Source organism: Lotus japonicus, chromosome 5 (assembly GCF_012489685.1).
Source record: "Lotus japonicus ecotype B-129 chromosome 5, LjGifu_v1.2".
NCBI lineage: Eukaryota > Viridiplantae > Streptophyta > Magnoliopsida > Fabales > Fabaceae > Lotus > Lotus japonicus.
In genome coordinates this window covers 65389319-65400796 of record NC_080045.1, presented here as the reverse complement: position 1 = coordinate 65400796, position 11478 = coordinate 65389319, and the positions used below count along the sequence as shown (strand labels likewise).

Here is an 11478-nt window from a genome sequence, read left to right as displayed (position 1 = left end):
AATTTGAAGTGATTATTCGAATTAGAGCAATGTCAAACTTAGATTACAAGCTGTAATTGGTGTCCATTCTTAGGGAAAAGAATTTGATAGCGAGCCGCGAATGTTTTAGCTCGACAAGCAACGCGGGAGTACACTCCCCTTGGCATATGAAGATTACCTCATTCTAATGTTATTGCATTCCAATATTTTTTTCTTTGTTATTTTGCTTTTCAAATGTAATAAAAAAGTAGGAATATAAAAAGAAAAAGAAGATTTGAGCCGATATTTTGCTGAAAAGCCGCGGCTCATGAAAATAAAGTGTGTAGACTGTAGACTCACTCACTCACTATAGATGCTCCTAAAAATATCAACAACAAAGTGAGTAGAGTGAGTGAGAAAATCAGAGGAACAACAAGAAGAAGAAGAGGAATGGCTGTTTCCGTCACTATTCTAGTCCTCATCATCGCTCTGCATCTCATAGCCTTCGTCTTCGCCTTTGGCGCCGAACGACGTCGTAGCGAGGTAACCCTATCTCTCTCTCTCTCTCTCTTCCTTTCCATTGATTCACCTCTCTCTCAAGTCTCAACAAATCTGGTTTGTCGTTTTCAGGCTAAAGTGGTCCCCGACGAGTACGACGACCAAACCTACTGCCGTTACACCACCGACGCCTCCACCGTCTACGGCCTCGCCGCCTTCCTCATCTTGCTCCTCAGCCACGGTATCCTCAACGTCGTCACCAGATGCTTCTGCTGCGGCAAAGGCCTCGTCTCTGGTTGCTCCACCACTTTCGCCATCCTCTTCTACATTCTCTCATGGTAACAACTTTCTCGATTAACCTAATTTTCAAGTTTTGTTTGAATTTGTAGAAACAAAGTTGATTGTTGTCATAAATAGAAATAATCATTATCTTAGAGACAAAACAAATTGAATTCAATGGAGTTTGGCTTTTGGTTTGAATTAGGAAAGATATTCAATGTTTAGGGTTTAGCATGTTTTAATCAGCTTTTATTTGCTAGAATCGGTCGAAAGGTTCTCCCTAGAAATGATTTTGGATTTTAAATAAATTATAGAAGGATTTCTTAGCAAGTTTCGAAACACATCGTTTAATCAATGTCTGGAGCCAAAGTCAATTAATTATGATTTATGAGAGAAGCTCTTCTGAGTAGCTTCTATGCATTAGAATTGATTCTAAGAAAAAGAGAAGCTGATTGAAACATGCTATAGATTAATCAGAATTATCAAATATGGCGAGTCTTTGGCTCTCTGCCATAGCCGATATCCCGCCATAATCTGTCCCATACTGCCATGATGCGCCATCCGCCGTTATCATTTGTCAAATATGGCGGGTTTTTGGCAATTCGCCATTAAAAACATTGAGAATTTGAGATTGATTAAAAATGGAAGGAATTTTTTTAATTATTATTGTTGTTATTGTTAAATCAGGTTAAGTTTTTTGGGAGCGGAGGCGTGTTTGTTGGCAGGGTCAGCTAAAAATGCATACCACACGAAGTACCGAAGGGACTTTGGGGCGCATGACTTGTCCTGCTCCACGCTCCGCAAAGGTGTCTTTGCTGCTGGGGCTGCCCTCACATTGTTCTCCATGCTGGTCTCCATTTTGTACTACTGGGCACACTCCAAGGCTGACACTGGATTCTGGGAGAAGCACCGTAATGAAGGTCTTGGATTGGCCACCCACCACCAGGGTGCTGATTCTGACAAGCCCTGATCTGAAGATAGGGTCTATTCCACTGCCTGGGACAATGATTTACTCAATTTTGGTGGGTTCTGTGTTTACTTTTTTGTTGTTGTATATGGGATGCTTGGTATAAGGAGGGAGGGAGGGAGGAGCAATGTTTTCAAACTCTTGTTCATGTATTATTATTAAAGGGAGAATATATATTATAATATTTATGCTGTATTAGGAGAATGCTTGAAAGTGGAAACCATATATATAATATATATAGATGATAGTAGTATGGTGGTGGTTAAGTTTAGTTTGGAAATTTTAAAGCTTGTGTTACTCATTGAACTTATGGCCTCTTCAACTATTTGCTTTGTGTGTCTAACTTGCTTGGGTTATTGTTGTGTAAAGTTCTTGTAAAGCCTTGTAGCCAAGATTCCCAGAAAGATTGGTCTATTAACAGGTCTTTCTGTAGCAGGTTCACCCTCTTCTTTGGCGCGCATTGTTCATTATCTTCTTGTGTGGTTGTAACATATTTTGTTCTCTAATATCGTGATATCCTAACTTTGTATTAAGTGGCTCCTACCAAATAGCTGGGCTGGATTCTGGTTGGTTGAGCTAGACACTTCTCATTGGTGCATTGGACTTTCTTAGAATCTAAGAAAAAAATGCAGAAACAAACAATAATATACGAAAACGCTACCTCAATTACTTGAACTTAGTTTTGATCTCTTGCCCTATTCATTTTTATGTCTTTTCTTGTCTTTTCCTTTCTCACTAAGTATTATCATTTTCTTCCTCGTTAAGTATAATTACAATTTACAAACAGAGTGGTTTCACTCTCACCCATCACCCATTTCACCTTATTCTAGCCTTAAAGCTTCTATTAAAGTGAAATTGAATCACTATCTCGCACTCAATGCAATTTATTAAGCTTCAGCTCATTGTTTACTAGATCACAAACGTAAACACGAGTGTAATTCGCTAGAGGTAGAAGGCAGCGTGACCTAATATATCATCTTCACATTAGTTCCTTCAATAATCAATACATTCACAAATGTACAAAAGTTCTTTTACTTGCAACGACTCATCATAGCTGTTTTTACAACAACCTTGCAGTTTGTGCTCTCTTTCCCCTTTCTCTGGCCAATATGTCTGACCAAGCTTCATCCTCCAGAGACATAACCGGGGAGGCAAAGGAGAGGAAGAAGGAAGTAGAAGAAAGAAAGGAGAGAAAAGTTCCTTTGCTCAAACTCTTCTCATTCGCTGACCTTCATGATTGTGTCTTGATGGCTGTTGGAACAGTTGGGGCATGTGTCCATGGAGCCTCTGTGCCTGTTTTCTTTATCTTCTTTGGAAAGATCATCAATGTCATAGGCTTGGCTTACCTTTTTCCCAAAGAAACTTCTCACCGAGTTGCCAAGGTTTTGTTTTATTCTTTTTGTATATATAGTAAGAACCACATGTTTTGTCATCTCCCATGCACTTTCTACATGAGCACCACTCCATCTCCTTCCTCTTTAATAATATTTCTAAGCTAGCTTATTAGTTGGAATATTATCACCTTATGCCCTTATAAAATAATGCTCAGTAAGTGAAGGATATCAACTGCAATCGAGGATTTTCTTTTACATGCAAAATTAATTTTACTTGTTTGTGATTGTGCAGTATTCGTTGGATTTTGTGTATCTAAGTATAGTAATATTGTTTTCATCCTGGGCAGGTATGATTTTGTTATGAGACTTTATTAGTATTTACTCAAGTAAGAAATAATTGTGATCAGTGTTGATTTGTTAATTGTATTACATTTCTGTGTTGACTCCTTATATAGAGGTGGCTTGTTGGATGCATACTGGTGAACGTCAAGCTGCAAAGATGAGGATGGCGTATTTAAGGTCAATGTTGAATCAAGATATAAGTCTTTTTGACACCGAGGCATCAACTGGAGAGGTCATTTCTTCAATTACAAGTGACATTATCATTGTTCAAGATGCATTATCTGAGAAGGTATGCATGCTTTTAATTAGGGGAGAAAAGCAAATTAAACTGTTGAAGTTTAAGTCACATGCAACTTAGGTCATTGACTTTTAAAAATGTGTATTTAGCTCCTTAAACTTTTTAAATACAAAGTAATACTTCTACTAATACTGTTGTTAACCTTTAATAGAATTTGTTAATTGTCCGGGTTAATTCATAAACCACTCCTGTTAATTACTTATGACCCTCCGCTTGCTTTTCTCTTCATTTTATCTCGCACCAGTCTTTCTATTATCTATTATACTAAAATCCAATTAATCTATAATTTAATTATATTTTTTTTCTAGTATTTAGACACTTCTATTGACTATTGTTCATAGCAAATAACTTTTTCTTTAATTTCTTATTGTATTTCATTATAGAGTTAGTTTTAAACTTTATAATAATGTTAAAGAATCTTTTTTCTTAATAGAGCAGTATACAAATGTTTGATTTGTCCCATGTAAATTTTTTATACTGCATCTTTTACTTAGTGATTTTAATTTCACTTAATGTATTGACCAAACTTATTTGATACCTTAATGCTTGATTAGCAAAAGGCATAACAAATTTGATGATTGAAGTGTTATATTCACAGGTAGGAAACTTTATGCACTACATAAGCCGATTTGTAGCTGGCTTTATCATTGGTTTTGTGAGAGTGTGGCAGATCAGTTCAGTGACACTTGCAATTGTACCTTTGATTGCCCTTGCTGGAGGTATCTACGCATATGTCACCTTTGGACTTGTTGCAAAGGTTCGGAAAGCATATGTAAGGGCTGGTGAAATCGCAGAAGAGGTAACATTCATCTTTACACCTCTCATATTTGACAAATTCACAAAACCTGAGTAATTATGCTTCCCCCACTGAAATGAATACCATCTCTATAGTTGGTTTTAATTTATAAATGTGTGGCTTCCTGAGTTCGTTTATATGTATATTTTATATGTCATGTCATTCAATGAGAATGTTTGGAAATTCTTCTATAATTGATTATGAAGTTTCTATGAGTAACTTCTGTAATTGATGTTTGGAAGCATTAATTATGGGGAGCCACTTTTATGAGCAGCTTCTGTGTTCCAGAATTGATTTTGATGATAGAGAAGTTGATGCAAACATGCTATTATACTCTACTTTATATTGACCATATTTACTGTTGGTGGATTTAAGGTGATAAGCAATGTGAGAACTGTACAAGCATTTGTAGGAGAAGAAAGAGCAGTGAGATCATACAAGGAAGCTTTGATAAACACACATATAAATGGTCGAAAAGCAGGTTTAGCAAAGGGCTTAGGACTAGGCTCCCTGCATTTTGTCCTTTTTCTATCATGGGCTCTGCTTGTTTGGTTCACTAGCATTGTTGTTCACAAGAAGATCGCCAATGGTGGAGAGGCTTTCACTACCATGCTCAATGTGGTCATCTGTGGCCTGTAAGCTTTTCATACCTTTTGTTATATTGCAACCAACCTACTTTCATTTCAAGTGAGAGTAGATAAAGTGTGTTTGGTTCAGCGTATTCACAATTGATTTTGGATAAATTGATTTTGGTAAAATTGATTATAGTAAAGTGAGTTGAAATGAGTTGAAAGTGAAGTGATTTATGTTAGGAACATTTGTGAAAAATATGATTTTTGTAGGACAATGCTTTGAAATTCAGTTGTAAAATCTCACAACTGATTATGTTCAACACATAAGCTACTATCTCTAGCTTCTAGAACAATTGATTTAGGGACTGGAATAAATTTTCCAAATTGACTCCCAGACATCTATGTTGTTATCCAAAATTGATTTTACTCTATCAGAATTAATTCCGAGGCTTCCCAATGGCAAACCAAGCACACACAAAGTTAACTTGTATTTCAAGTTTAGAGATCATTCTTCTAAATTATGATGTATGGAGTTTTTCTTCTCAGGTCACTAGGGCAGGCAGCACCAGATATTTCTGCATTCATCAGAGCAAAAGCTGCAGCTTATCCCATTTTTGAGATGATAGAGAGGAACACAGTGACAAAAATCATCTCAAATGGTAAAAAATTAAGCAACATAGAGGGTCACATCCAGTTTATTGATGTCTGTTTTAGCTACCCATCTCGTCCAAATGTACTCGTCTTCAACAATCTTCATCTTGATATTCCTTCTGGGAAAATTTTAGCCCTTGTGGGAGGAAGTGGTTCTGGAAAGAGCACAGTTATATCTTTGATTGAGCGCTTCTATGAGCCACTCTCTGGTCAGATACAATTGGATGGGAACAATATCAGGGAACTTGATCTTAAATGGTTTAGACAACAAATTGGGCTAGTTAATCAAGAACCTGCACTTTTTGCTACAAGCATCAGGGAGAACATACTGTATGGAAAAGATGATGCCACTCTTGAAGAACTCAATCTTGCTTTAATGCTTTCTGGTGCTCAGTCTTTTATCAACAATCTTCCTGATCGCTTAGATACTCAGGTAAGAAAGCATATTCAGTATTTTAACATCAATTTATCATCTAAAATGATGCATTATCATGTCCAACTATATTTCTTTGATTTGAGTACTTTTACACTAGGAGGTGTTACTAAACTTCTTTGGTTATTCTGTCAAAAAAAAATTCTTTGGTTATGATTTGAATACTTTTACCCTAGGAGGTGTTACTAAATTTCTTTTGCAGGTTGGAGAGAGAGGAATACAATTATCAGGGGGACAGAAGCAAAGGATTGCTATATCTCGTGCTATAGTGAAGAATCCATCAATCCTTTTATTGGATGAAGCAACTAGTGCCTTGGATGCAGAGTCTGAGAAGAGTGTACAGGAGGCTCTTGATCGAGTCATGGTCGGAAGAACTACTGTGATGGTGGCACACAGGCTTTCTACCATTAGGAATGCAGATATCATTGCTGTTGTTCAGGGAGGGAGCATTGTGGAAATTGGAAACCATGAGGAGCTCATTTCCAACCCAAACAGTATATATACATCTCTTGTTCAAACCCAAGTGGCAGCTTTTCAAGGCCAACCTTCTACAGATCCTTGCTTGGAGCAGCCATCAAGGTACTTCACTCACATCCAATATTGCAAGTAACAAAATTTGGATAACCTTATAAAACATATGATATTTAAACACAGTTATTGGAAAAATAAAGGTATTTATTTGTTTAATAGCATGTTTGAATCAGCTTATTTTTCTCAGAATTAATTCTTACACCCAAAAGCCACTCACAGAAGCTTTTTCCCATAGTTGATTTTGGCTTTTGGAATCAATTGTAAAAGGATACCCAAAAATGCTAGAAGTAGAATTGAATGATTTCACACATAATCCTTTCTGTGTCACCTTTTAGATATGGCACTAGGATAACAGAGCCACATTAGCAAGATACTAAGGTTCATATATTCATTTTCATTGCAGCATAACACACTCCGGAGAATTATCCCGTTCAACAAGCATTGGTGGTAGTTTTCGTTCAGATAAAGAATCTATTGGGCGTGTTTGTGCTGATGAAGCAGGAAGCGTTGGAAGGTCAAGGCATGTGTCCTTAACAAGGCTATACACCATGATTGGTCCTGACTGGTTTTATGGGGTTTCTGGAACCTTGGGTGCTTTTATTGCTGGAGCCTTAATGCCTCTATTTGCTCTTGGAATCTCTCATGCTCTTGTATCATATTACATGGACTGGGACACAACACGCCATGAAGTGAAGAAAATTGTTTTCCTCTTCTGTGGTGCAGCAGTTTTAGCTGTCACTGCCTATGTCATTGAACATCTTTCTTTTGGAATCATGGGCGAGCGACTTACCCTTCGTGTCAGAGAAACTATGTTTTCTGGTAATTATGATCAACTCATTATCATGTCTAGATCAGCTTTTCTTTTCTCAAAACCAATTCTGAAACTTAGAAGCTACTTACAGAAGCTTCTCTCCATAATTGATTCTGGTTTTATAATCAATTGTAGAAGGATTTCCATTTATGCACACTTATGTGCTTGTCTTCCTATATGAAATGTTTCCTTTTTAATCTTCCTATTGAATTTGGATAGCACTCAAATGTCTAAGAAACCTCCACAATATTCTTAATAATGACCAATACTGTTGATGATTTCATCTTCATCTTATGAACTTAGTTATGAAGGCATTATTTTCCTTTAAGTGTTCAACACATGTCCTATTGATTTTTAAGGAAGCTGAAAAGTAACATTATTATTATCATTGGTTAAAACTTTATGATCTCTCTTTTGGCTGCAGCTATTTTGAAGAATGAAATTGGCTGGTTTGATGATACAAACAACTCAAGTTCTATGCTTTCATCGCGTTTAGAGGCCGACGCAACTTTATTAAAAACTATAGTTGTTGATCGTTCCACGATTCTCTTACAGAATGTTGGTTTGGTTGTTACCTCCTTCATCATTGCCTTCATTTTAAACTGGAGGATTACACTTGTTGTATTGACCACATACCCTTTGATCATTAGTGGTCACATCAGTGAGGTTATTACCTCTTGCTCCAAATTTTAACTTCAAGAAATTAGTACACTGGTTTGTGTGTTAATACCTTCCTACCAACATTTCAGAAACTTTTCATGCAAGGCTTTGGAGGCAACTTGAGCAAAGCATACCTAAAAGCCAACATGTTGGCTGGGGAGGCTGTGAGTAACATACGCACCGTGGCTGCATTTTGCTCTGAAGAAAAGGTCGTTGGACTTTATGCTAATGAGCTTGTTGAGCCTTCGAAACGTTCATTCAAAAGGGGCCAAATTGCTGGCATATTCTATGGCATTTCCCAGTTCTTTATTTTCTCATCTTATGGCCTTGCCTTGTGGTACAAGCTATTGCTTCATTTTTTGTTTACTATGTGAAAGGATAATTATGCCTCCCTTTATGCTGAGATTTATGTTCCTTTTGCAGGTATGGGTCTGTGTTGATGCAAAAGGAGCTTGCTAGCTTCGCATCAATTATCAAGTCATTTATGGTTTTAATTGTAACAGCACTGGCTATGGGGGAGACTTTGGCACTGGCACCAGACCTTTTGAAAGGGAATCAAATGGTTGCATCAGTTTTTGAAGTGATGGATAGAAAGACATTGATAGTGCATGATGTTGGAGAAGAACTAAAGACAGTGGAAGGAACAATTGAGCTTAAAAGAGTCCATTTCAGCTACCCTTCAAGACCAGATGTGTTTATTTTTAACGATTTCAATCTAACAGTGCCTTCAGGAAAGAGTATTGCCTTGGTGGGGCAAAGTGGCTCTGGTAAAAGCACAGTAATCTCCCTTATACTCCGATTTTATGATCCAACATCTGGGAAAGTGATGATCGATGGTAAGATGGTGATGATCCAACATGTGCTTGTAATGTCATTGTGGCAGTCATCATAAGTGCAAGTTCTAACATTGATTCATCAAATTCTTACAGGAAAAGACATCAGGAAAATCAACTTGAAATCTCTGAGGAGACGCATTGGTCTTGTGCAACAAGAACCTGCTCTTTTTGCAACAACAATTCATGAAAACATTCTCTATGGAAAGGAAGGAGCCTCTGATTCAGAAGTAATGGAAGCAGCAAAACTTGCCAATGCTCATAATTTCATCAGTGCTCTTCCAGAGGGCTACTCAACCAAAGTTGGTGAAAGAGGAGTTCAACTATCTGGTGGCCAGAAACAACGAGTAGCTATTGCCAGGGCTGTTTTAAAAAACCCTGAAATCTTGTTGCTGGATGAAGCTACAAGTGCACTGGATGTAGAGTCAGAGCGTGTGGTGCAACAAGCTTTAGATAAATTGATGCAGAACAGAACAACAGTTATGGTGGCACATAGGCTTTCCACAATAAGAAATGCAGATCAAATATCAGTTTTACAGGATGGGAAGATAATTGAGCAAGGCACACATTCAAGTCTTGTAGAGAACACAAATGGAGCATACTTCAAACTAGTCAGCCTTCAACAACAAGATATGCAAGAACAATAACCATGTATGTATTGGTAAGCTCTGCCAAAAATATAAAAAAATTGCTTTGAATATTTAGTTCTTGATTTGTAATTTGTCCTTCAATGGTTGTATAATAAAGGAATGTGTCTACAGGACATTGTGACAAAAAAACCTATTTTGTATATCTTATTTTTAAAATTCCATTTTCAAACACAATTTCATTTTTGCAAACTCAATTCTACCAAACTTGACTTTACTAAAATGAATTCTGCTAAAATTTAAAACAAACACACTCTCACCAACAACAATAGGTTATTTTTAATTCCATAACACTTTGTTTTAGAGAATGTTTCATTTTTTTTTTCATTTTTTCATTTTGAGATTAAATGTTTTTTTATTTATATAATAGAATCACCCTATATTGTGTATAAAATTTTATAAAGTAAATGGTGAAAATACATCTTAATTGTAATTAGTCTTAGCAAAAACAAAAAATAAGTCATGAGAATTAAACAGAAGAAGAATAGAAGAGAACACTTGCCATAATTGATTATGAGAAAATAAAAGTTGATATAAACATGGAAGTGTTGTAGCACGACCGCACCAAACATAGACATAATAAACAGAGGAAGAAGAGAACTGTCCACATGATACAAAGCAGAACAAAACGTAGTACCTTGCATATAATAGAAGAACACATAAGAAAAAACAAAACAGAATACATTGCAAGTGAAGAACACAGAGTATGAATATTGAGGTCTAGTCTATATATAGCTAGCAAATGGGGTATGGGGAGCCACATGCATTTGCAATCTGCTTGGCTTTGGGAGAATTAATAAGCTTCTTGAGGTTGGGATATTTCAAGTACTTGCAGAGGCAAGGCCCTTGTTGCTTCAGTTTAGTGCAGCACAAAGAAGTGGGAGGGTTGGAAGAGGTGATGGCGCTCGCACATGCCCTCAGCTCCATCACGTTACAAGTCACTCCCATTGCCATTTCTGCAGTCTCAGCAAGAAGCAAAGTGATGAGCATAATGCACACCGTTGTTGCACATGAAACCTTCATTCTCAAAGAGAAAAATAGAGAGAGACTTAAGTTTGGGAATGGTGACACTCTAGGATACAGTACACTGCATCAAGAAATGACTCTTTTCAATATTTATAGTGCGAGGGACCTAAGACAATTGGACCGCATATATATATACACGTTATTGTAGTTATATAACATGGCCTTTGGACAAGGTTATACATTGATTTCTAGGCTTCACATTTTAGCTTTATTTCACATTTCTGCACGCGGTTGCCTTAACTCACCCCATGCTAATTTCATTAGTCTGAATCATCCAAATTGACTCTCTATGGATTGATAGAAAAACTAGTGTTTTTTACCCGCGCGTTGCACGGGAAATATGTCTATTGTATTTATACATTAATTAATACTTTGATTATTAACAACGAATGAAATAGAAAAGTCAGAATTGATGAGTAAAGTGGACATAAAGACTTCTCTTCTAAGCCCGATTGAGACCAAGAGGAACTCGTTTCACATTCTTTGTAAATATGAAGACGATAACACAAATCTTAAATATAAGGAATTATCAACATATTAATCTTAAAAAAAATTAATGTGATAGTAGCACAAATCAGGATTGTGTAAGATATATCATAAAGTATAACATTATTGTGTTTATTCCAACTAAGTAGGGATGACAATGGGTAGGTACTATAGTACCATCTCCATACCCGCGTTTTTAAAAATTACATGTACCCGTCTCCATACTCACGTGGGTAGCAACTCGAATCTCTCCACCTTTAGACAATTCAATGTCATTATAGGAAGCTATCCATCTTTGCCAAAATCTAAATCTATGGATGACAATGAGTCTCAAAATCATAGGGTACCCGCAAAAG

General features: G+C 36.7%; 2 protein-coding genes across 2 annotated transcripts; both read left to right on the top strand.

The window, feature by feature from the left end:
* Positions 1 to 298: 298 nt before the first annotated feature.
* Positions 299 to 2008, top strand: LOC130718553 (uncharacterized). Its single transcript, XM_057569158.1, has 3 exons — positions 299 to 501; positions 589 to 794; positions 1423 to 2008. The coding sequence occupies exons 1-3, from the start codon at positions 409 to 411 to the stop codon at positions 1703 to 1705; spliced, it is 582 nt and encodes a 193-aa protein (XP_057425141.1). The 5' UTR covers positions 299 to 408; the 3' UTR covers positions 1706 to 2008.
* Positions 2009 to 2440: 432 nt separating this feature from the next.
* LOC130718552 (ABC transporter B family member 2-like) lies at positions 2441 to 9775 on the top strand. Its single transcript, XM_057569157.1, has 12 exons — positions 2441 to 3084; positions 3329 to 3383; positions 3492 to 3667; positions 4275 to 4475; positions 4848 to 5107; positions 5591 to 6128; positions 6331 to 6707; positions 7063 to 7478; positions 7895 to 8136; positions 8220 to 8467; positions 8554 to 8966; positions 9060 to 9775. Exons 1-12 carry the CDS (start codon positions 2812 to 2814, stop codon positions 9608 to 9610), a joined length of 3750 nt encoding a protein of 1249 aa, XP_057425140.1. The 5' UTR covers positions 2441 to 2811; the 3' UTR covers positions 9611 to 9775.
* Positions 9776 to 11478: the final 1703 nt, after the last annotated feature.